This window comes from Trifolium pratense, linkage group LG3, assembly GCF_020283565.1.
Source record: "Trifolium pratense cultivar HEN17-A07 linkage group LG3, ARS_RC_1.1, whole genome shotgun sequence".
In the NCBI taxonomy this organism is placed as follows: Eukaryota; Viridiplantae; Streptophyta; class Magnoliopsida; order Fabales; family Fabaceae; genus Trifolium; species Trifolium pratense.
The window spans coordinates 54,089,597-54,114,834 of NC_060061.1; the positions used below are offsets into that span (position 1 = coordinate 54,089,597).

The 25,238-nt window shown below is 32.6% G+C and overlaps 3 protein-coding genes and 1 long non-coding RNA gene across 8 annotated transcripts; 3 read left to right on the top strand and 1 right to left on the bottom strand.

The window, feature by feature from the left end:
* Positions 1–667: 667 nt before the first annotated feature.
* On the top strand, positions 668–10,491 carry LOC123914388 (DNA mismatch repair protein MLH1). Of its 3 annotated transcripts, none has more exons than XM_045965519.1 (15): positions 668–1,303; positions 1,948–2,020; positions 2,453–2,587; positions 2,732–2,942; positions 3,415–3,563; positions 4,403–4,501; positions 5,174–5,243; positions 5,336–5,471; positions 6,275–6,369; positions 7,062–7,170; positions 7,388–7,553; positions 8,239–8,400; positions 8,768–8,939; positions 9,755–9,915; positions 10,108–10,491. In XM_045965519.1, exons 1-15 carry the CDS (start codon positions 927–929, stop codon positions 10,150–10,152), a joined length of 2,160 nt encoding a protein of 719 aa, XP_045821475.1. In that variant the 5' UTR covers positions 668–926; the 3' UTR covers positions 10,153–10,491. The 3 variants fall into 3 exon arrangements, 2 of the variants coding, with proteins under 2 accessions (XP_045821475.1, XP_045821476.1); XR_006811819.1 differs by having other exon boundaries at positions 813–1,303; positions 8,239–8,474; XM_045965520.1 differs by lacking the exons at positions 9,755–9,915; positions 10,108–10,491 and having other exon boundaries at positions 811–1,303; positions 8,239–8,493; positions 8,768–8,885.
* Positions 10,492–11,950: 1,459 nt separating this feature from the next.
* On the bottom strand, positions 11,951–13,811 carry LOC123914390 (E3 ubiquitin-protein ligase RNF170-like). The gene is made up of 3 exons (XM_045965521.1): positions 13,353–13,811; positions 12,394–12,445; positions 11,951–12,253 (listed from the first exon to the last, which is right to left on the bottom strand). Exons 1-3 carry the CDS (start codon positions 13,767–13,769, stop codon positions 12,141–12,143), a joined length of 582 nt encoding a protein of 193 aa, XP_045821477.1. The 5' UTR covers positions 13,770–13,811; the 3' UTR covers positions 11,951–12,140.
* A 2,919-nt stretch (positions 13,812–16,730) lies between these two features.
* LOC123916489 lies at positions 16,731–20,944 on the top strand. 2 transcript variants are annotated; one of them, XR_006812155.1, is made up of 10 exons: positions 16,731–16,918; positions 18,001–18,266; positions 18,345–18,391; positions 18,480–18,527; positions 18,651–18,718; positions 18,814–19,166; positions 19,242–19,404; positions 19,525–19,660; positions 19,747–20,042; positions 20,281–20,944. It is a non-coding gene; the product is annotated as an uncharacterized LOC123916489 (long non-coding RNA). The 2 variants fall into 2 exon arrangements; XR_006812156.1 differs by having other exon boundaries at positions 19,288–19,404.
* A 959-nt stretch (positions 20,945–21,903) lies between these two features.
* LOC123917459 (lysine histidine transporter-like 5) lies at positions 21,904–24,761 on the top strand. 2 transcript variants are annotated; one of them, XM_045969184.1, is made up of 8 exons: positions 21,904–21,975; positions 22,088–22,314; positions 22,797–23,183; positions 23,274–23,670; positions 23,789–23,894; positions 24,023–24,114; positions 24,222–24,290; positions 24,400–24,761. In XM_045969184.1, exons 2-8 carry the CDS (start codon positions 22,091–22,093, stop codon positions 24,499–24,501), a joined length of 1,377 nt encoding a protein of 458 aa, XP_045825140.1. In that variant the 5' UTR covers positions 21,904–21,975; positions 22,088–22,090; the 3' UTR covers positions 24,502–24,761. The 2 variants fall into 2 exon arrangements, with proteins under 2 accessions (XP_045825140.1, XP_045825141.1); XM_045969185.1 differs by lacking the exon at positions 21,904–21,975 and having other exon boundaries at positions 22,083–22,314.
* The last annotated feature ends 477 nt before the right edge of the window (positions 24,762–25,238 follow it).

Consider the following 25,238-nt stretch of genomic DNA (forward strand, 5'->3'; position numbering starts at 1 on the left):
AAATCAATGTTCCATGACATAAACAAGAACATATATATGTTAATATATATATATACTCACAACTTTGCCCAATGAAGTATCATCAATTGGCTCTCCAAAGTTCTTTTGTTGTATGGAAATTTACAGTCGAAGCATGGTATGTGAGAATGAAACTAATACACATAAAATAAAAGCTTAAATGATACTGAATCGAGAACTAATTAAGGGTCTGTTACTTTGTCTGTTTGATTTCAAAAAACTTGTTTATTTACATTTTTTGTTACAAAAATAATGGCATGCTTTCATTTTTATTCACATTTTCATGGATTTATTTTATACGTAAAAAATGTGGGAGAAAAAAAAAGTTATTTTTATTGTGTCAATGAATGCTTTTATTTTGTTCACATACATTTTCAGAATAGCTATATTATATAGCCAAGATCAATTAGCAAAACTATATAACAATTTGTGACTCAATTTGTAACAGAAAATACAACTGTGAATGTGATAATGAAAAGCTTCAAGAATTATTATTCCCTACCAAGCAACCACCAGTGCCTTTGTAACATCTTTATAGTCCTCTCTTAGACCCACTTGGAATTGACTCTCATCCTTCTCATAATAATCTCATGTAATTTGCTTCCAATTTCCTGATCTTTATTCATCTTCTGTTACATTGATTCAATTTAGTTCGACACTCAATACAATACTTAAATTACTCTTCTTACTCTTTTATATATATTTTCATGTACACGGATAATAATGGTCTCAATAATATTTTAAATTAGTAATAATGCGTTTCTTAGTTAAAACAATCTTTACAATTAAATATATCGGACGGCTCAGAGTTATTCTCGTGTTCTGCTGTCACAGCAGGAAATCCTTTTCCCGCCCACTACACTCGCGCGAATTTCATTTCCTGTCAGTCAGTCACTACGACGGAGGAGATGGAAGAGCCACCCAAAATCCAGCGACTCAGCGAGTCGGTTGTTAACCGAATCGCCGCCGGTGAAGTCATCCAGCGTCCTGTATCCGCCGTAAAGGAGCTCGTCGAGAACAGCCTGGACGCCGCTTCCACTTCCATAAACCTTACTATCAAAGACGGCGGCCTCAAACTCATCCAAATCTCCGATGACGGTCACGGCATCCGTCACGATGATTTACCGATCTTATGCGAGCGTCACACGACTTCCAAGTTGTCTTCATTTGAGGACTTGCAGAGCATCAAATCGATGGGGTTTAGAGGAGAAGCTCTCGCTAGCATGACCTACGTTGCACATGTCACCGTTACTACCATTACCAAAGGCCAATTGCACGGTTACAGGTGGTTACTCTCTCTTTAATTTAATTAACCGCTTAAGGGCCCGTTTTGATTTAGCTTATGAAAATAGCTTATGCAAATAAATAAATTTGTGTTAATTCATAAGTTTTCGCCATCAAAAATTATATCTTTATAAGCTATTTTCTCATAAACTAGCTTGAAAAACTTATAATAATACATAAAAGACTTATTTATTTGCTTAAGTTGTTTCGCATAAGCTCAAAACTAAGTCAATTCAAACAGGCGCTAAAAGCATAATCGCTTATGCTTATGTATAAGTTACTTCTATAACAAAAAATAAATAAAATCCAACTGATTCCATATAAGCTATAATGGAATCAGTTGTCAATTATGGATTGCAGAAAATAGCGGTTTGTTCAAATTACACTATGCAACAGTGTTATAGCGCCAATATTTCACAATATTTTGTACTAAATAGCATATTGCAAAATAATAACGATTTATCTAAATTCCACTATGCAATAGCGCTATAACCCTGCTATTTAACAACACTAGTTTACCTATTGTGTATGCCAATAGGTAAAACTCAAATAAGTCAATTTAAATGTGCCCCATGTCATAATGTGTTTGAGTATGATGATATTGAGTATTGATTATTGATTTTAATTCCGTTGATTGTTTTTTAGGGTATCTTATAGAGATGGTGTCATGGAGCATGAACCTAGGCCATGTGCTGCTGTAAAAGGAACACAGATAATGGTATACTACTATATACTATTATCTTATATATATTCTCATTATTTTTTATTTTAATCAATTTTCTATATAATGAAGACAAATTGAAGTTTATTAGGATGTTGTATTTTGATTACTCATTGATAGAAATGATAGTACTCTTTTGGGACTATCTTGTGACTAATGCTAGTGCTTGTTTAAATCAGTAATTGAAATCGGATGAACATTAATTCAGTCTCTAAAATTGTAGGTGACAGGCAATTTGGTTTTTGAAATTAACAAATCTCGATAATATCGGTCTTATTAGATTCTTCAATTTAGTTCGTGATAATGTGGTCGAGAAATTTTGAATTTTCGTTGATTTCAGGAACTAAATTAGTGATTCACTCAATTGGAATTGCATTCTGTATTTAATTGATTGAGATTCTCATGCCTTTTTTGCGCTTGTGCTGCCAGGTTGAGAATCTATTCTATAACATGGCTGCAAGGCGGAAGACACTACAAAGTTCGTCGGATGATTACTCAAAGATAGTAGATGTTGTCAGTCGGTTTGCTATTCATCATACTAATGTCAGTTTCTCTTGCAGAAAGGTTTGTTTTTTTATCTTGAACACTAAAACTAAGCTTATTTACGACTACATTCTTATAGCTGCATGTGTTATGACTTATGACATGTGAGTTATATATGTTAATTAATTTTCATTGACCAATCTGGGACTCGACTGTTATTATCAGCACGGAGCTGTTAAAGCAGACATTCACACAGTGGCCACATCTTCAAGGCTTGATGCCATCAGAACAGTTTATGGGGTCTCAGCTGCTCACAATCTGATTGAAGTTGAAGCTTCAGACGATGATCCGTCTTCTTCGCTTTTTGAGATGAAGGGTTATGTTTCTAATGCTAACTATGCTGCCAAGAAAATCACTATGGTGCTTTTCATCAATGGTATACATTAGCTATATAAACATAAACTATGGTGCTTTATGAAATATCTAGGTGTTTATTTTTATTAGATGAAGTCTGTCATTATTAGTTTATACCGTCAGATAATATGTTTTGCCACATAGTAATTCTTATCCTGAATGCTACGGTGCATAACATGTAAAAGCTTCTTTGTGTGTTTCTCTCTATACCTCTTTCCTTTTCTCTCATCTTAGTGCACAATCACACAACTTTATGGGTGGAACATAGAGAAACTCTAAAATATTGTACTTAATTTTACATATTTTTCTTTATTTCTTTCTATACCCTTCTCAACATCAAACAAGGTTACATGTTATTCTGCCCAAGTACTTAATTTTAATTACTTCAATTTTTTCACTGAACAATGTTTAACATTTATATCTGAAACCTGACATGAGCTAATGACCAGTTGTTTACAAATTCTCATGAAAATCTTCTTCTCTATGTTCTTCAGATAGGCTGGTCGAATGGTCTGCATTGAAGAGAGCTATTGAAATTGTTTATGCAGCAACATTACCTAAAGCAGCCAAGCCTTTTATATATATTTCAATTGTTTTACCACCTGAGAATATTGATGTCAACGTGCATCCAACAAAAAGAGAGGTAAAAACTTAATCAAGAATGTAAATGTGTATAGTGTGCATTCTTTATTTGTCATTTGCTGAATTCACTTTCTTGCTGAAATAAATTTCCATGTAGCTGGCAATGACCTTCAATTTTTATGACGTTGATCTGAAAAGTCTTCTAAAATTCATACTTATTTTTACAGAACATGCTTTGTGTGCAGTGTTGCTGTCAAGTTGGTTAACCATTTCTTTTTTACTTTCTCTTTTATTTGTTGTAATTTTGAACAAACTGTTGGTTTAGTCTTTTCTCAGCATAATTACCCATAATTTATACTCTTTTGAATGATGCGTTTTTTTTTCTCCTGACTTTGGTTTATTTATGTTGCAAGCCTACAACTAAAACTTTAGGTAGTCAACCAATTATCCCGAGAGCTTATTATTTTAGACAAAGGCTTGTGAATGGTTTTATATCTAACATTCTCTCTTGCAAGAACCCTCTTGGCTTGAACTTTGAAGCGTAGACAACACAGAGGCCCATTGTTTTTTGAAAGCATCAATGGGCCCACTCTACCTTGGTATGAAATTTGACTTTTAATATAGAGTTGTGGACAACCATCAATTGTGATGTGCCAAGGATCAAACAGTTACATGTTGGACAAAGACACCATCGATAGGGTCCATTAGTAGTTGTCTTAAACAAGCTAGGAAGCAATCTTATTTAAAAAGTGTGTGGATAAAGTTCTATTCCCGAGGAATTGATACCATCTTACCCTACTATGTAACTACCGTTGAATTTAAGCATTTGTTAAAGTTTTAAACCCAACATTTACTAGTTCTCTCTTTTTTATTGAAAACATTGTGTTTGTTTTCATTTAGGTGAGCCTCTTAAATCAGGAAGTTATCATTGAGAAGATACAATCGGTGATTGAATCAACATTGAGGAATTCCAATGAGGCTCGGACATTTCAAGAACAAGTATGTTTACGACACGCTTTCTATTTTTTAGCAGTTAGAAATATTTGCTAATTTTGAGTATACTGTGCTTTCCTCCTTCAATTGAATGCACGGATAAAAAAGGGAGGTGCCAAATTGTTGTTTTATATACCGACAGTAAATGAACTTTTCCTAGAACTGTTTGCAAATCAACTTTTACAATTTCCATGGTCTTGCTTTCACCAAAGTTTTATCACTAGTACTTACTCCATATGACACCGTGACTGTACACTGTACAGTCTCTTTTTAGAAGCTTTGCAGAAACCTAGATAATAATTATTAGAATGCAAAAACATAGGCCAATTCCTAAGTGTGATAAATTAGAATGCTGCTGTATCTAGCACTGCTTCGTTTCACAAATAATTAGATTAATTTTCTTTCTTTATAATGAAGCCAAAGTTTATAAAAAGTTTTATTGAAATGATGTGCTCCAAGATCTAGTTACCTTCAATCTTTATTATGTATTCTTACTCAAATCCCATGAAATATATCCTGGATCACGTTTTTAAATTTCTAAAATATCTCTTCATTTTAAATTATTAACAAATTTCTGGACAACATGAATGCAGATTCTGCTTTATTTCACGTTTTATTAAATTATAGTCTTACTCGGTACCTGTATTTTCTGTGTATTTTGTCTCACACTTGTGGCAGACAGCTGGACAATCTTCTACCTCTCGTATTAATAAGAGCAAGGAGGTTAACCTAAGCCCTATGCCATCGGGTATGGGAAATGTTCTTGTTATTTTGTGTTGCATGCCTTTTGTTTGTTTTTGGTTTATACCCTTAATTTGTTTCATCTTTTATTGATGATAGGCTCGAGATCAGAGAAAGTGCCAGTACATAAGTTGGTTAGAACAGATTCATTAGATCCTGCGGGAAGGTTACATGCCTACATGAAAGTTATGCCTGGTGGACATCTAGAAAAGAATGTCACTTTGAATGCAGTAAGGTGACTAGTACTACCATTTTCTTCGTGTACATTATTGTATCAAACAAGCTAATACTCATTTTCAAATTGATTTTTGTTTGCGGTTATATCTTACTCCTTTCACTTGCAGCATGTTTAAGTTTCTCCAAGTCCTGTTTTACTTTACTGTTTTTGGAACTTTTACGTATTTCTTTTGTTGTACATGTTTATGCATCTCTACATTTCTTTATACTGATCCATGCAATTGTTATCATTCTTAAGCATAAAATCTACAAATTATATTAACCATATAAACTCGAAGCAAACAAACCATTTAGGCAAGAATAGAAATGGGAGAGGTACAATACAGAAGAATTGAAAACTTGCTGAATTGCTTTATTCCATATATTTCTAGAATATACTGAGTACAGGATTGGGTATTCTAGGAAACACAACTGTACCATCAATCTATTAATTAATACATTGATTCTAATTAACTCATAGCCAAATGAGTTAATAAAGTAAACAATAACTAAAAGAAAAATTAAATTATGAAACTAAATTTCTTCCCCTTATTTGGGTTATATTTGATGTTTAACTAGTAGAGTTATGATTCTGATATGTATATTTTTTGTGAATTATTTTCCATTTTCCTAGGTTCTTAAAATTAGAGATTGTATTCATGTTTTATTTTATATATTCAATCACGCTAAGGATTTCGTCATGCAATTTAGAAATATACTATCCCTTTTCAAGTATATTTGGCTGCTAGAAATATGCAAGTATTGGACTCCTATGTAATGATTGGAATATATGTATTTGTAATTTTATTTGTATGTTGCTAGGTCCTCAGTTAGACAAAGAAGGAGCCTAAAAGATTCTGCAGAACTCACTAGCGTAGAAGAACTTCTTGACGAGATCAGTAACAACTATGATCCTGGTATGCCACTAGATTAATCATAATGATGACTTTTGATGTAGCATGTGACCATTAATTTCTATTCTGTTTTGAGATAATCTGTTTCCTAGTTTCCTCTAATTAGTTTTGGTTTTGGTTCTTGTTAAGAGTCCTAAATTGGATGTGATATGACTTGAAAATTTGTTTATAAGTGGGAGGCATCCCTCACCTTACAAGCTGGTTTTGTAGGTTTGAGTTACACCCCACCCAAATTCTAAGTTTTGTCTTGATGTTTTGAGTTAGTTAGTTTCATAGTTGTTGAAGTTATGGGTTTTATACAAAATAAGGAGGAGAGAGATTATAAACACTTTCAATATGATAATGATTTAATACTAGTTTGATACAAAAGACTAAGCACCAGTCGCTATTCATTGGGATAACATTTAAGAAATATGGAAAATAATCTTAAGAGGCGATATAAGATAGTCTATGATTGATCCTCCAAGATAAACTAAGACACTCTAATATAATATCAAGATATTATAAGATGTTTTCTTATCATTCTGAAAATAGTTTTCATTTTTATGTTAGTTTCCTTTGTGGTGTTATTGTTTGAGAAATTCCGAATAAAATATTTTCTGGTTTGTGATCAAATCTATCCTTCCGCTGCACCAACTCTATTCTGTGATGTAGGTTGATTTGGAAAATGTTACATACTGACATCTACCCTGTAGGAATGATGGACATTGTAAAGCACTGCACATATGTTGGAATGGCAGATGATGTTTTTGCTTTGCTTCAGCATAAAACTCATCTTTATCTTGCAAATATTGTAAACTTGAGGTATTGATATTTTGCTTTTGTTAACTTAACCTATGTTGATATTTTTTGTTATTAATTTGAAAGTTAACGAGGTTAAACAGACCTGTAAGTATTCAGACTTCAAGCTCAATGAGCTCTTGTATGATGGAGCATGTTATAGACATACAATATTTTTTGCCATCTATCTAACAGCTTTTTAGAATTGATAATTGACAGTCTGTCCTTGATCTATTTGCAGCAAAGAGCTTATGTATCAGCAAGTTCTGAGCCGTTTTGGTCATTTCAATGCCATTCAGCTAAGTGATCCAGCACCCATCAAAGACTTGATTATATTGGCACTGAAGGAAGAGGATATAGATTCAGAATGTAATGATGATGATACATTTAAAGAGAAGATTGCAGAAGTAATCTCTCTTTGGCTTTCTAGTACTTCTAATTTTATAAATAATATATATCTCCTGTCATTGTAGCTTTTGTTTACCCTGTCGTTCAGAATAGTGATAGATAAACCAGTTATTCATTTAGTTACTTGTTAGATTAGGCTGTGATGCATATAATGATGCGGAATGGATTAGAGGAAAGGGGATTGTTTGGGAGAATTAGGGCCTTTGGGTAATTGAGAGGTTTGCAAACAGTTGAAATTCTGCTGTATTATAGCCTCAGTATTTCCCATTGAGAATATAGACCCTGCAGAGTTCAAAAAGTATGTAATAACATGGGATCAATGGATCAAATGAACACCGTACAACTTGTGGTTAGTTAATAGTTGGAATGTCAAATGCTTCTTCATACCACCTCGGAAAAGGAGTGCTACAGCCATCTGACGCACCACCTCAACGCTCATGCTGTCACACCAACTGCTTTTGGTCACGTTGCTTTTACTATACAAAGTTTATTTTACATCTGTCTTCATATGATTCATCTAGCTCTTTTAGATTTTAAATTTTATAGGGAGACTAATTAATGCAATTTGATTGCTAATGTCGATGTTGGAAATTAATTTCTTGGACATGCATATTTTCATTTGATACTTTCCTTTTCTATCTTCCTTTATGCATATTTATGGGTGTTTCCTTTCCTGTTCTCCAGATGAATACGGAGCTGCTGAAGCAAAAGGCTGTAATGCTGGAGGAGTATTTCGGCATTCATATTGATGATCTTGGAAATATCTCTAGACTTCCTGTGATACTTGACCAGTATACTCCTGACATGGATCGCATCCCTGAATTTGTGCTTAGTTTAGGCAATGATGTTAGTTATAAAACTCTCCATTCTCTGCCTCTTCATCTGTTTATGGAGAAGTCTCCACAATTTTTGTTCCTCATGTATATGTCTGACTAATTGGTAATATTATCAGCTGTTTATATGTTCCCTGAATTCAGTTATGCTCCAAAATGATAAATACTGTCATACTATCTACACATTTTTTCTGCATTTTGATTACACTTTTTGTTTTTGGGAGCAAACATCTTGTGAATCTAGTTGTTATTCCATTGAAATTTTTGCCAACTAAACATTCAACTGCATGCCTTTTGATAATTTTGAACATGCATAGTGTTTTCCAATCACCTCTTTTTTCTTTGCATGTTGAAAATTGTGGTATGCATTTTAATGATAGGTTGACTGGGAAGATGAAAGTCACTGCATTCAAGCCGTATCAGCTGCTCTGGGAAATTTCTATGCTATGCATCCACCGTTGTTGCCCAATCCATCCGGTGAGGGAATGCTTTTCTACAAGAAGAGAAAACTATTTGACGGTTTTGCCCTGGAGAATACCTGTGATAGTACTGGTATGGACTTCATGCTTAGATCACTCGCACTCATACATATATATTCACACTTACCAATTATCATTGAAATATGTATACTTTTAGTGTAGTGAACAATAAAAATCTACCTAACTAGGTTTTGCAGGAGACAAGTTTTGGAACTATTCTTGTTAAATTTTGGATGTGGTGTCACATAGTAGTTATTGAATTCATACAAACCCGCAGATGTTTTATGCTGTATCACAATAGTTTGCTTCCCCTCTAGAACTCGCCTCACAATAAGAGTACATCTGGTTTTTACAAGTTGTCCAAATTTTGTAAAGGAAGGAAATATTCAAAATAGGCCCTTCCCCTCAAGTCCTTTGGGCTTGGACCCTTGTCATTGCTGAAATCCCTCAACTGCTGAGCAAAAAACAATCAATCTCTGAAAATAGAGTATTTCGTTATTCCCCACTCTATGTCTTTGGGGCAACTTTGTTATATATATTTGAAAATATAGGAAAAACACAACTTTGGATTAGAAGCCACCTTATTATCAACTTTCAGTTCAACCGTGCTTATTCAGCATATTGCATATACTTTTTCCTTTTAATACTGCATGATGTGATTTAATGTTTGTTGGAGTGTAAAAGCTTGAAAAATTCAACTTGATTCAAACTTTCATCACATGACCTGCAAACTTGTTGGTTCTTAATTGGGTAAATATATAGAAACTTCTATTAAGAAAATGTCATTAGGGGGATGCAGTAAAATAGAATTGGCTTGGAATTTTATTCTTCCATTTAAGTTTTTGGTGGATGTTACTGGATTTCAACGTAAGTGAATTTTGTGTTCAGGGAGTGATGTTATTGACAACAATATTGAACAAGAACTCCTTTCTGAAGCTGAGACAGCGTGGGCCCAACGTGAATGGTCAATACAACATGTGCTTTTTCCATCCATGAGACTTTTTTTCAAACCACCTGCTTCCATGGCTACTAATGGGACCTTTGTTAAGGTAATGTGTGTGAGTGATTATTACTAAAATATATAATGGAATCTTCCTGTATAGCTTACCATATGCTCCCTTTCCCAATAATGCATGACCAAAATCCTTACTGTTTCATTCTTTTTTATTTTACTAAGTATCGAGAGGGAATTTTACTAGCACCATCTTTGATTTATTTCATTTTCTCCTTTCTTTTTACAGGTAGCTTCATTGGAAAAATTGTACAAGATTTTTGAAAGATGCTAGTCAACCAAGTGGATTTGGTAAGACTGAGGACATTGATTTTGCACTGGGAATTATGATTTTATTGCTTACACATGTGTATATGTATCTACTAGTATATAGATGATTAAAGTGGCCTAGTGATCTTTTTTGCTAAGCGATTTCGAATGTATAGGCGTGATACAGTTGATTTTGAGAAGTGATGTATTGTGTGTGTCTTATGTATCTACTACATCTTTTATTTTGTGCAATCTTCACCATCAGTACTATGCTTAGATCATCAAATGGACTCTATAAGGCTTCAACTACGTGCATAAAGATATTGATTTTACTTTTGAATGACACATATAATATTGAAATCAACTATGTGCATAAAAATGTTTTTATATGCTTTTGAATTTTCTATTACTTTCTCTCATCTTGGATAAAAAATACACTCACTGTCTTGGGAGTGTATTGTCTATATCATGTTGCGATTCCATGTCGAAACAACAGTACTAGTTCATTAGAATGATTCATTGACGTTTAGAATGTTTTACACTTATTTGGATTTGGATGGAGAGAAATTATGTAATAAAAAAGGTTTTCAATTTTTTAAATGTGAAGACTAATATTTTCAAATACAATAATGTCTATAATATTTTTTTAATACACCTGTTTATTTATGATTATTTGTTAAAATGTTAAAGACAAAATTTCTGTAAAAGTAATAAAATAGATCGATCACTTTAACGTGATAACTAAGCTCCAAAATCCAAACAGTCCCCCTTGCCAATTTGATAACTAAGGATTTCAATTTAACGTGAAAAATTGATGAACTGAACTAATCTGATTGGCACAATGCCAGCAACTATCATACTCTCTCGCAAGGTAAAAAGAAAGAAAGAACGAAAGAAAAAAGTTACACCGTAAATGGCAAGGAACAAAAGGCATCAATGCTGACAAGTTTTAAGGTCTATGTTAGGACCCCGAATGAGAAATGTGGACCGAATGGGGTGTTAGAAGAATAGCTGCAAACCCCTAGCCTAGTATCCAATTGACTTAGTGATGTAGGGTGGGGAAACATGCAAGTTAATCGTGGAGAGGAGATTTTACCAGTACCATACCATCATTGATTTATTTCATTTTCTCTATTTTTTACAGGTAAGCTTCTTTGGTAAAACTGTACAAGAATATGGACATCCCTTTTGTGCTGGAAACTATGGTTTGGACTCTTTGCATTATCTATGTTCAGTGCTACAACTTTTATCACTCAAACATGTGAATATGTATCTACTACTATCTAAGATTATTCAAGTGCCCTTTAGAAAATTTCTTGGCATACTGTCAGATGTATGGTCATCATTTCAAAGATGCAGTTGGTTTAGGAAAAAGTGATGAATTCTAGTATGTCGCAAACTCTTAAATCTCTCATTTTGTTGCAATCTTCATAATCCATATTATTATGCTTTAAAAGATCACGATCTTAGACTGCAACATCGTGTTTTTGACGTTGCCACAGCAACAATTAAGGTCATGTCCGCGTTTGAATGCAACTATCTGTCATATCTTTGCTTATTATAGTACATAATGAAGGGATGGACTTCACTATTAAAACTACGATTTAAAACCTTGCTTATTATACACTCTAATGTCCAGGGATGGACTTCCCTATTCGTCTATTAGTTTTCATGGGAGGTTAGAACAAATACAGAACCATGTTCCCAAATTCACATCATTTATGCTCTAACTTGACTAGGTAATCTAATGCTATAAATGAAATAGATGTGTGTCATATATAGCCAGCAGCATGTATGAACTATGGTAAGATAAACTTTGATAATTCTTTTGGCTCAACAAAATATTTGAAATTTAAAGGAGGAGCTTTTCTGTTGGCCTCTTGTTAAATTCAATATTCCAAACTTAACTGTGTCTATGTACAAAACAAGGTATTGTCAATTTTCAAAAGATGGAAGTAAATGCAACATCTAAATTCCACTGTTTTACCTAAAAAATTACAAAAGATGGATAACTCATGAACCCCCATGGCGGATGTAAAGTACTGATCTATAAAGGGCAGCAACATGTAGGAAGAAGATTAGTGCAATTAGGACATCATCCAACAGACCAATTATTCCCAATATCGCTGCAGACAAAAGGAACAAAATTCATGCATAAGCAATAGATAGTTACAAAAACAACTACACAAATCCAGCAAACTAGCAAAATATAACTGAGAAATTAAATTGAAATTGAAATCAATATACATATGTTATACTACATTACCTTCTGGAATAATGTCAATAGGGCTTAAGATGTATATAACACTCAGTATCATCTGTATAAAAGAGGCAATGTTAGTGTCAAGATCCACACTACAAAAGTGTTACAATGTGCCAAAATTGGTTAAACATGGTTTTAATAAAAACACATATGCTTGATTACTATTGATTTGAACCTCCAAACCTTAGTTTCACTTAAACAAAATGTAGTTTTATTGTTGAGTTGAAAATTTTACACAACGTTTTATATCCAAAAAAAAATCAGGTTAATGCTATTCAAACATAAACAACTCCATTTAACCATCGATTCAATCGGCAAACAACAAAAATGAAGCAAAAGAAGAAGCACCAATATCAACATTTGCTTGATTTCTGTCGCATAAAAATAGCTTTTTAGTTGGTTGAAAATTTTCTTTCAACACAATCTTCTCAACATATACTCTCTAATTGGTTGAAATTCAAGGCCACACATAAATTTAGTGAGACCCATTTAAATTTCAACCAATGTCTCTGATGAAAATAGTAGGTTGCTAGGATAATTCTTCAAAGTAATACATACCATCAAACATGAATTACTTAATTTCACCTACAAAAATTGATTCAATTGGAGTCCCCTTGAGGTAAGTTCAGCTGATAGAGATATCACATTCGAACCTCAAACACCCCACTTATTCACCTTAAGGGTGGAATTTCTAGCCACAACTAATTGACCCAACAAAAATTGATTCAATTAGCAAACACTAAATATGAAGCAAAAAAAGCAAATCCAAAATCAACACATTCAACAACAACCCATTTCTAGACATGAATTAATGTAAAAAAATAAATTAAAACATTAAAATAATCCACCCCCAAAAAAAGCCTAAACCTAATAAAATTTGTTTGATTGAATTTGAAGTAGAAATTAATAAAGATTTGATTTTGAATGAATATAAATAAGAAGTTGAGTTATGAAGAACTAACAGTAATGAAGACACGAGCTCTGATAACAAGAGGAAGAGATGTATTAGGATTAACAAAATCCCTAAAAAGTCTCCTCAAAAGAAATGGAAGATCACGGATTCTCTGAGTAATAGGAGCATTAGATTGTTGACCAAACATACGGTTATAGGTTTGAAGATCAGACATAGTTTGAGGATCGTCATCGCTGTTGCTGCTGTTGTTGTTGGTTGGAACAAGAAGGTTGATGGGTCGGCGACATAGAGGACATTTACAAGGTTGAATGCCGGAAGAGTGTCGCCAAAGAAGCATAATACAATTAGCACAAAACCAATGAGAACAGTTAGCTTGACATGGATTCTGGAAGTTTCCATGACATATTGAACATAAATCGTTTGATGGTGGACCTTCTTCTTCTTCTTCCATCCTCCTTGAATCCATATCTTTCTTTCTCTGTGTCGTGAGTGATACTTCTTTTTTTGGTTTTGTCGGTGATAATAATAATAATAATAATAATAATAATAATAATAATAATAATAATAATAATAATAATAATAATAATAATAATAATAATAATAATAATCTATAACAATATATAAAGGGGATAAGGGAGTTTGGGCTGGATTTTTTTTGGTCCATTTTGCCCTTAACTTCCTTTATGGTTTTTTAATTATTCCATAATTGCCCTTAACTTCCTCTCTTTTTTTTTTATGGTTTTTTCATATATATTTATTCTATACTATAATATATAAAAAGAATACATGAGTTTTGGGGTAGAATTTTCATAATACCAACATTACCCTTGCTTTTTTTTAGTAGCAACAAAAATCTTTTATTAACAAACTCACCATAACATAAGGCGTATCTTTTTTTTTGGTACATAAGTTAGACACAGGCAGGCGCGGAACGCGCCTTCCTGGCCCGCTAGTAATAATAATAGAAATGAAAGTTTAGACACATAGAGATTATTAGTTGTTTGTGTAACATTATCTTTTAATCTCATAACAATAAGAGTTTAATGAATATAGACATACAGAGTAAAAAACTTTACACACTTAATCAATAAGAATGCTTCAACCTTCCCTGTCATATTAAGAAAGTAGGGTTAAGTGGCGAAAAATATGATTGTGATTGATTGACGGTGTAAAATTATTTACACTGTCTGTCTGTGCATATTCTTTTTTCTCTAATAATAATTAATAATAAGAGTTTTTATATCATGTTGCACATATGAAATTTAAAATAGTAAGAGTGTATCAGAAGTTGTGCATTACTCCATTTCATATTAAATGTATAAATTTTTAATAAATAATTGTTGTTTTTTATTAAAGGGTAAATAGGTGTTTACCCCCTGCAAAATACGTGATTTTTGCATTACCCCCTGTAATTCATTTTTTTTAGATTACCCCCCTGCAATATGGAGATTCTGTGTATTACCCCCTGATTGAACAAGTTGGCAGATGACTGGATCACTAACATGACGTGGCACGTACACGTGGAATTAAATTATTTTATATTTATTTTTAAAATTCAACTCATTAATGTATGTGTAATTATTAATTTTTATTAAAAAAAACTAAAAATGAAAGAATAGGTAGAACAACAACATCTCATCCCGTACAAATAAAAAAAACAACAATAACTTCTCATCTTCTTCCTCCAATCTCAATCTTTTATTTTGTTCTTTGAATTGCAAAAATTTTATTGAAAGGAACTCATAGTACAAGGACAACACAGTAACACTACATCACATCATCATCAACATCATCATTGTTTCAAAAACTCATAGATGAACAGTAACTCATCTTCTTCCTTGAATCACGCCTCTTCAGCGCAGTTTCTGTTTGTTTCGAGCGATTCCTGACCTATGTTCGATTTCCATTTCATTTGATTTCTTTGTTCTTCAAATCTGAGTTTCTACAAGATCTATGTTCTTTGTAGATCTATTTTTTCTAATGCTGTGTTTTTTAGAATGGTTTTATGGCAATGGATTTGATGAATTTTGTTGTTGTTGTTTTTTGCTTTTTTTAATGTTGTTGTGAATTTTGGGAATGTTTCTGGGAATGAGTTTGAGGGAGGGAAGAAGAACATTGTTGCTATTTTTTTATTTTTTTTTAAATTAATCAATTAACATAATAATTGACGTGGCATTAAAAATTAAATAAAAACTAAATAAAGTCCACGTATAACCGCCACGTCAAGATTCTGATCCAGTCATCTGCCAACTTGTTCAATCAGGGGGGTAATACACAGAATCTCCACATTGCAGGGGGCAATTTCAAAAAAAAAATTTACAGGGGGTAACGCAAAAGTCACGTATTTTGCAGGGGGGTAAATACCTATTTACCCTTTATTAAATATTCCCTCTAGTCTTAATTAAAAGAAAAAAATTAACTTTTTAGATATATTCAAAGTTTGATGTATCTAGACTAGATACAATAAAAAGTGACTCTTCTCTCATAATTAGGACCGGAGGGAGTAGTTACTACTTTTGGTTATTTAAACATGTGCAATATTGCACATTTTAGACACTTACACTAGTGGGTTAGATTAGGGATAACAATTTGACCCAATTTGACCCAAATCAAGTGGATACCAACAACGGGTAGGGTTAAAAGTTTGAATTTTAGGTATGAGCATGGGTACGAGTAAACCGCAAAAATGAGCGGGTATGGGTGTGGGTACCGATACCTAAGTATACATCTCGCTTCATACCCATATAATATATATTTATTTGTTTTATATTATTAAATAATGTTATATGTGTATCAATCTTTAAAAAAATATAATAATATTAAACTATTACACATTTTTAATAAAAATGTTTATTTATAACAAAATGAAAATATAATGTGAATATGTCAACAAATATATGAATTTTAGTATGGGATTAGTAATAATTTTCAAAAATCAACATTAAAATCTTTGGAATTTTTTTTATTTTATTAAAATAATATGATATTTTAGAATTGATCGAATTATTTTTAGCAAAAATCAACATTAAACACTAGTGGGTTAGATTAGGGATGACAATTTTGTTTCTAAAAATTCATAAATATTTTTTTTGCACTTAAAAATTCATAAATAATTTACTCTATGTTAAAAAAATACTAAGTTTTTTGGGAGAGATTATTATTCTTATAATATTATAAAAAAATATGAAAATAAACAAGATTTAATTAAAAGTAGGCATCAAAAGTTGTGCTAGACAAAATTTGAGGTACCAGAAGGGATACGGATTTCGTGCAGTCATGCAGTCGGTCACTTTATGGTCGTCCGATCAAGATCGGACGATCATGATTTAACAACTGTATTTTTTACTGTATTTGTTTAAACAATCCGATCGTGATCGGACGGCTATCAAGTAACTGCAGTGAAAATTCGAATGCACCTGATCCCAATTCTTCTTCTTCAGTCTGATCTGAAAATCATCTTCAACACATATTCAAGAAAAAGGAAAAAAAAAAAGTTTTATTCTAAGTCATTTTTGGCGCCAAAAAGACCACTCTCAACAGTTTGGATCGCTGCTCATCTTCAACACAGACTCAAGAAATCTCAGTATGCTTCTACTCACATTCCTTCCACAGTTGGTAAGTCCCCTTTTCTTAAAAAAAAAAAAGAAAGGAAAGTTTGTATTTTTCTCAAAATTCCATCTGGGTTTTTTTTTGGTTACAAAATTCCATCTGGGTTTGAGATTATTTGAAGAAAAAAATCTTTTGTTTTATCTCAAAGTTTTAAAGTTTGCATTTTTTATCAAAATCCCACCTGGGTTTTCGGTTGATATTCTTTGAGGGACAATGTTACTCATTCTACTGGGTTTAAATATTACATAAATTTTGTTAATATTATTTTTTATTGAAAACAAAAAGATTCTTTGAGTGGGTTGGGAATGGGGGTGTTTAAGACAATTGATAACCTTGGAAATCATTCAAGTTGGTAATTCCTTGAATTTGAAATTTATTTATTGAATTTTGGTGGTTCACAGTTTCTTTGATTGCATGATAGTTTTATTTTGTTGTTCTAAACTTGGATTTAGAGAACTTTGTTTTTATATTGCTGTTATTGTAGTGGTTAATTATTAATCTTAGTATATATGTCATGTACATAATAATTTTAATATTATTTTAATTTTTGTTAAACTCGTACGATTTTACGTGTCGAGTTTACATAGACAAAACGAGTTGAGGTAAAAACTCGATCTGACAACCTTGCTTAAGAGTTTCTTTCAGAACACATAATTCCTTTAGAAACAATGTTACTCGCAAAATTTATTTTTTTCTATTGAGATTGTTTGAGGGACAATGTTACTTATTCCAGCGGGTTTAAATTTTCCATACAAAAATTTAATTTTTATTGATCGGAAACAAAAAGAATGTTTGAGTGTGTTGGTTACTCTTGTGCTGTGTTAATGACTGTTGAGAACCTTGGTAAAACTTGAGTGTTAATGTTTGAATAATATGCGTGTCGAAACTTGAGGAGATGTGGTCAAGTTGAAAAGTAGGTTTTAGAAGTCTTACACATAGTTGCAAAATATTATCAGCGAGCTCAATAAAATAGTGTGAAGTCTTACTTTTTTTTAAGTGTATAGAGGTTTTGCTCTTTAAAAAGTTTGTTAATATTGTTGTTTTTATTGTTGTTGTGACCAATAATTGATTTTGAATGTTTCATTCAGAACATATAATGGATCCTGGGGTTCCGATTGCATTGAGAATGTCAGCTCACCTACTCCTAGGTGTTGTTCGTATTTATTCAAAAAGAAGTTGATTATCTTCTTAACGATTGCAATGCTGTTCGTACTGTTTTGTACAAAGTATTTCCTTCTGTTTTAAATCATACTTTACCTGAGGATGCGGGGCAAGCACCTGTTCATTCTATCACCATGCTGGCCACTTTTGACCTTGATTTGCTCACTGTGGACTATGAAATAGATACTGACGGGTAGAGTGTGCTTTATCTTTTCAAATTATTACCAAAATCTATATACAACTGATATATAATTGGATGTGTGTGTCTTAGGTATGAGGATGTTCACACAAGGAGTCAAGAAGATATTGCACTTCCAGGTTATTTAAATAGATCCATAATTTTAGTTATGTGCTTTTGAAGTAATACTAGAAAGTTAAAAATATTTTAATGCTACTTCATTTGCAGATCAAAATCCTATTGTACAGGATAATTATATGACTATGTTTCGATGAGGTGCATGTTTTTTCTTCCCTTTTCATTCTTTTTTATCTATATTTAACTTATGCTTTTAATAACTGGAATAATTTTTTCTTGAGTTACAAATTTATTTCATCTACTTGTTTTTGGTTTTTTTAGGATGAAACATTTGGTTATTTGAACGCACAACAGCTACCAGATTCTGAGGCAACACCAATGGAGGAAGTGTAAGCTTTGTTGGTTTTGGTGTTTAGTTGCTTTTTTTTTTCTTCTATATTTTCACTTATGAACCAATAGAATAATACATTGTTTGTTCTTATAGTATTATTTCCCAATCTCCATCGACAAACATAGTGGATGTTCAAGACGGTGGTCCAAGTTTCCGCAGAGAGTCACATACTACCAATCATACTGGTGATGATAACCTACGTATCTTTCAGGATCCTATTATAAAAGAGACAATGCCAGTGGAAGAACTTCGTAATCCCTCCAACGATTATGATACTATTGGAAACTTACCAGACCTTGGGTTTAATGAGACTGAACCCAATATGGATTTCAACCAAACTGTGAATGAAAAAGATCAAACTGTTGAAACCTCACCAACACAACCAGCTGGACCACAAACTCCAGTTTCTACTCAAGATGGTGCCTCAGATGCACCAGTTTGTGGTGGTCAGCACTTATTTGTCTCTTACATTTACATATGAATCCTAGAATTTAAAACTGATTTTTCACACTCAATTGTAGGGCATGATTCTAGACCAACTTTTGAGTGTGGTTCTGTTGAATTTAGGCCTATTCATACCCCTCAAATGGAGCAGGGATGACAGGATCAGGTACAGGATCAAAGGCATCAAAGAGGAAGGAAGAGAAAACAATTCTTTGATGATCCCATAGTGTTACCAAATAGGTAAATTTTTAATTGTTTGATTCAACTGCTTTCATCAGTTTCATGGCTTACAACATATAGTTATTTTTAGAAATGTCTGGTTTTTCCATGCTTGTTACTCATGTTTGGATGCCTCTATAGTTTTATGAGGGAAACCCTTAATGATACACGCAAGATACTGCATAAGAGAAAGGATGTTACTACCTATATACTTTTGATTCATGGGAATTGAAGTGCAAACGATTGGAGGATGTTTTTGACCAACCTTTATTTACAGGTTGGCTGTTCATTATCTTTAATTTACAGATTTTGTACTTACTACATTTATGAATTTTTATTTGAAACTTGTGGCTTCTTATTCAGGGACATGCAAGGAACTTATAAACATACACAAAAGGGAATATATACATTCAAAACCCCACTTGGTCATCTCATCTCTGAAGAAAACCATGTCGCTGATGAGCCAATAACCAATGCACCTGAGATTATTGTTAATGCATCTGATGAGCCAATTTTTTGAAGAAGCTAAATTAGCCCACCCAAATTGGCACCAGAGAGAATCGAACCTCAGACCTCAAGAGGAGCACACTCCCAGGTTCCAAGCCAATACCAATGCACCAACCCAAATGGGTCTTGCCCGGATGTTCTTTGAAGTTTCGGTGAGTTTCATGACGTTTCTATCCATTGAAATGGACTTCATTTATGTCCAAAGAATTATAATATTTGTGGCATGTTGAATTATGGTTCTGATCTGGTTTACAATAGTGTCTTCAAAAGAAACCATTCTTGTGAACAGCTATATATTTACATTGCTACACTCTTTGATTAATTTTTTTGTGAAATGCAAATTTTTGTTTTATGATTGATGTGGCAGTTTTATTTGATGTTGCATTACAGGTGTTAAAGACTCATGATCTTATTGATGTAAAACAAGAGGAGCCTTATGGTGATGTCAGCTTCAAGTTGACCCCAACACTTACAAAAGCTAAAATTTGATATTTTCAGTTATCTATAGTCAGTCAGTCCTGTGCAGTCCCTGATGTAGATAGGCCAGGTTCTACAATTTTTTGAGTAAACTTTTTAAGACTGATAGTGGAAACATGTAGTTTATTTGGCATGATGAGAAATGTATATTTTACCTTAGAGTAAATTACAGGCTAACCCCTTGGAAGTGTTTCTTCAGTACTACAAGTTTACAACTCCTAGTTTCAAGTGTTTTATTATAGATAGGCTATTGTGTTGTGTTTTAGGTGTGAATAAACTAACCTAAACTAGCTATTCTTTAAACTGTTAGTTAGAAAAGCTCACAAGATCACATGTTCTCAGTTTTGCTATGGCTTTGTCGAGCATTTGGAAGCGGCGGAATGAGAAACTTTGAAATGGTGTTTTACTGTAGCCACACTTTTCCTTTCATCTTGGTTTCCCTTCTCGGAGTTCCACAACCAGGCGGAAGCTTGGAGTTTAAAAATGCAACAAATTGGCTTGAAGGATAGGGCGTCACAACAATTTCTATTGGACTTGACCGTAACCGTAAGCTAGCGGTAGGGCGGTATCTATCTTGTACTCCTGATTTTGGTTATATCTATTTGTAAGGCTTCGCTACATTTTCTGTCAAATTTTATCTGGAGACATACAAACAACGTTGTCCAGTACTGCTATATGGTACGATGAAAATTTACAAGAAAAGCTAGAATGTATACGTGTCAAGCATGAGATAAATCAAATTATATAATCTCCTTCAATAGCGGAAATCATGCTGTGCCTTTGGTTTTAATATTGATTCGCGTATTTCGTTTGTTGATATGCTTCGTATCAATAAGCATTATTCTTTTGCAAAACTCAGCCAAATTTATAATTTTTTAATATAAAATAAAGGTCATGTTTGGGGCTTTGCACCCTTTATGTACCAAAAAAATTTTAAAAAAATAAAGGTCATGCTAACTAGTGTCCTCGGACACAAGTTAAGAAAAAGAAAACTAAAAGGAGTAAGTTTTGCATTGAAAAAAAATATTTTTTATACTTTTAAAAAGTAGATCACACAAATTTCAAGTCTTCTAAGTTATTTAGTATCTTAACCAATGCTTCAGAGACACTAATTAACATTTTTCATAAAATAATGTCAAATATCGAATAAAAATCGATAGACTTATGTATTCGCAAAAAAGCGACTAAAGAAGATATCATCTTCAATATATATTAAAAAGAAGAAAGAAGATATGTATACAAAAAAGAAGTGACGAAAGAAGAAGAAAATAAATAAATTAGAAGAGGTATTTGAATGAATTATTCAACAATATATCCCTATTTTGTTGGATGTATAGGCATTAGACATGTTTTAATTGTGTGTGTTGAACACGAACACATAGTTAGAGTGTGATCCTATTATTACTCGATCCACACACACCTTAGTCACTTACTTCACTCACTCACTCATATGGTTTACACTTGGCCATAATATTCCCCTTCATTTTCTCATACCTCATACGACTAATTCAACACCCTACTTTATATATTCATCCACAACAATCCTACTAGCTGCAAAACTCTTAGAACAGTATCACTAATTAATTCATTATTACGATAATAATTGTGGTAATCTCAAAATCATTATTATTAATATTATTTCTCTTGGTTCAGTTATACAGTGATATATGTGATTAATTTGTTGTTGTTGTTGTTGTTGTTGTATTGATTAATAATTCAGGAGATGAGTGGTGGCAATGCTAATGTTAATCAGAATGTTCAACAAGATGTTGAAAGAGAGGGTGGTGCAGCGAATAATAATAATAATAATCAACAAAATTTGGAAAATTGGTTGCCAGTTAGTGCATCTAGGAAAGCAAAATGGTGGTATTCAACCTTTCACAATGTCACTGCTATGGTTGGTGCTGGTGTCCTAAGTTTACCATATGCTTTATCACAGCTTGGATGGTATTTTTATATCTTAATTCATTTCATTTCATCACTTCATTCATTAAGTGGCTATACAATTGAATGTAATCACACGTGTCCATATTATTAATACATGTCAGACATGCTTTCGATCACAAGTGTTGGAAACATTAATTAGCCGACAACACCTATAATAATGAGAAGATGAATTAATTAAATGTTGTCACATGTGTCAATGTCATTGTTGGACACACTTTTGATTCAATCACAAGTGTAGATGCTATAGAGCTATAATTAGCAATGTAGCACTAACACTGACACATCATATCAAAGACATGTCTAGTGTCCGACAACAATGACCCACATGATTGCATTCAATTACTTTTATTTCATCCGACTACTATCTATCAATGTCATTACTGCTTGCTTCATAGTTAGCTAGATGTAATGTAAATAATTTGATTTGAAACATTAATGCATACTAATTAAATATTATTTTGATGGATATATTATTTGTATAGGATTCCAGGTATTTCAGTGATTTTAGTGTCATGGCTAGTGACATTTTACTCACTGTGGCAACTAGTGCAAATGCATGAATTGGTTCCAGGGAAGAGATTTGATCGATACTTTGATTTAGGAGAACATGTATTAAAAGGAAAAGTTGGATATTGGATTATAATGATACAACAACTAATTGTTCAGGTTGCTTCAACCATTGTGTACTCTGTCACCGGTGGAAAATCACTGAAGAAGTTCTGTGAAATAATACCTGCAAAAATATTTGATGAAATCAGACAAACATATTATATTGTCTTCTTTGTTTTTATACAGTTACTCCTTTCACAAATTCCTAACTTCAATACTTTGAAAGGAATCTCTTTGCTTGCCGCATTCATGTCTGTCTGGTACGTACCTAGTGACCACGGTTTATACTATGTAATGTATGCATGCCCTTTGAGATTATAATAAGACTAAGATATTGTGATGGCTTGCAGTTACTCAGTGGTGGCATGTGCGACATCAATTGCAAAGGGAATCGAACATCATCCAACTCACTATGGCGTTCGATCGCATACTACTGCTGGGAAAACTTTCGATGTTTTTAATGCACTTGGAACAATAGCTTTTGCCTTTGCTGGACATAGTGTGGTTCTAGAGATTCAAGCTACATTACCCTCTACGGAAGAAAAACCTTCCAAGATACCAATGTGGAGAGGTGTGGTTGTTGCATACACCATAGTTATACTTTGCTATCTTACCGTTGCCATATCTGGTTATTGGGCATTTGGTGATTTGGTAGAAGATGATGTACTCATCTCACTCGAACGTCCTGAATGGGTTATTGCTGTTGCTAACTTTATGGTTTTCTTACATGTTCTTGGAAGTTATCAGGTACCTGATTCTAATTAACATTCTCTTTTCAACAAGTCTTGATAAAATTGTGGTATTTCCATAAATTTCAATGAATGATAAATGAACTGATACCAACAATTTTTCCTTTATGTTCAAGGTTTTTGCAATGCCGGTTTTTGATACGATAGAGTCTTGTTTGGTGCAAAAGTTTAAATTCAACCCCTCAAGTATGCTTCGTCTCGTTGCACGAAGCATCTATGTGGGTAAGATCATTGTGTAAAGTAAATAACATTTTTAGTTACCATTTGATGTAATAGTTAAACATCAATTATAATTTTCACATATATGTTATTGGAAATAAATTTAATATAAAATTTTCATTTCTTTATAGCTGTGGTTGGATTCCTTGCCGTAACCTTCCCATTTTTTGGAGGATTGTTAGGATTTTTTGGAGGACTAGCATTTTCAGCAACATCATATATTGTAAGAATTAATATTCATTATTATATTAAACATGTCTTGAAATATATATATATATTTTCATGTATTAGTTGTCTTTTTACTAACTAAATTTGAAATACTTGATGCAGATACCTTGTGTCTTATGGCTTTATGCCAAAAAACCAAAGATGTGTAGCTTTCATTGGATTGCATCGGTGGTAAGTACATTTTTCGTTGAACTTATTCATACATAAGTTTAATGTTCATAGCAAATAATTAATAATGTATCTAAGTTATTTACTCTTTGTTTTTTTTTTATTACTACAGACTTGTATAGCCATTGGCGTTACAATAGCAGTTGTTGCACCGGTTGGAGGAATACGAACAATTATTGTTTCTGCACAAACTTACAAGTTTTATTCACGATGATAATTAGAAGGTTAATTAATTGATTGATTGATGTTCTAAGTATTCTTTTTAATCACTAGAACATCAGACTATAGAACTTACTAGTTTTGTTTTTTAGTTTCTAGTATGTTCGGCAGAAATTTTAGCTGCCTAGTGATTAATGAGATTTGTAAATTATTAATCCAAGGATTCTATGTTGGCTTAGCAAATGTTATGCTAACTATGGTTGAGATTAAGGTTAGGGTGTTAATGTGTTATGCTAGTTATGGGGAGAGTAAGGTTGGCTAGGAAAGACATATTAACGTTGTATTTGCTTTCAATTTTGTAACGGAGATATTCATTTCATGCTTGCTTGTAAACCAAGTCAAGCAATGCGAGTTTTTTCACAATTGGTTCAGTTCAAAGTTCTCTTTTATCAATTTGATATTTCATTATGTTTTGTAAATGAGTTATACTATTTGAACAACTAGTTTTTTAGACGTTGTATGTCACACCGTATATTTCTATTTCTCATACAACTTATTCAAATTTCGCCAATACACCAAAAAAACAAAGGACACCATATGATGTCCCCATTTTTTATATTCAAAAATATTTTCTCTTTTTAAATTTTCATTCACTCAATTAATAAACTCATTTGTACTAAAATATTAGTAATGATTACATACTTAAATAATTAGGAGAGCGCATAGTTATTGTATATTTGTATGTATGGTGCAAGTCTCAAATAAGTAATAACATTCTTAACTCACTATAAC

Excerpts from the sequence above, each read along its gene's own strand:
- LOC123914388 (XM_045965519.1), top strand. The coding sequence starts at position 927 with ATGGAAGAGCCACCCAAAATCCAGCGACTCAGCGAGTCGGTTGTTAAC. Across the intron at positions 2,943-3,414 it reads TATGGTGCTTTTCATCAATG|ATAGGCTGGTCGAATGGTCT; the intron begins GTATACATTAGC and ends TATGTTCTTCAG. Across the intron at positions 8,940-9,754 it reads GAATACCTGTGATAGTACTG|GGAGTGATGTTATTGACAAC; the intron begins GTATGGACTTCA and ends TTTTGTGTTCAG.
- LOC123914390 (XM_045965521.1), bottom strand. The coding sequence starts at position 13,769 with ATGGATTCAAGGAGGATGGAAGAAGAAGAAGAAGGTCCACCATCAAAC. Across the intron at positions 12,446-13,352 it reads GAGCTCGTGTCTTCATTACT|ATGATACTGAGTGTTATATA; the intron begins GTTAGTTCTTCA and ends TCTTTTATACAG. Across the intron at positions 12,254-12,393 it reads TATTGACATTATTCCAGAAG|CGATATTGGGAATAATTGGT; the intron begins GTAATGTAGTAT and ends TTTTGTCTGCAG.
- LOC123917459 (XM_045969184.1), top strand. The coding sequence starts at position 22,091 with ATGAGTGGTGGCAATGCTAATGTTAATCAGAATGTTCAACAAGATGTT. Across the intron at positions 23,184-23,273 it reads GCCGCATTCATGTCTGTCTG|TTACTCAGTGGTGGCATGTG; the intron begins GTACGTACCTAG and ends GATGGCTTGCAG. Across the intron at positions 23,895-24,022 it reads TGCACGAAGCATCTATGTGG|CTGTGGTTGGATTCCTTGCC; the intron begins GTAAGATCATTG and ends ATTTCTTTATAG.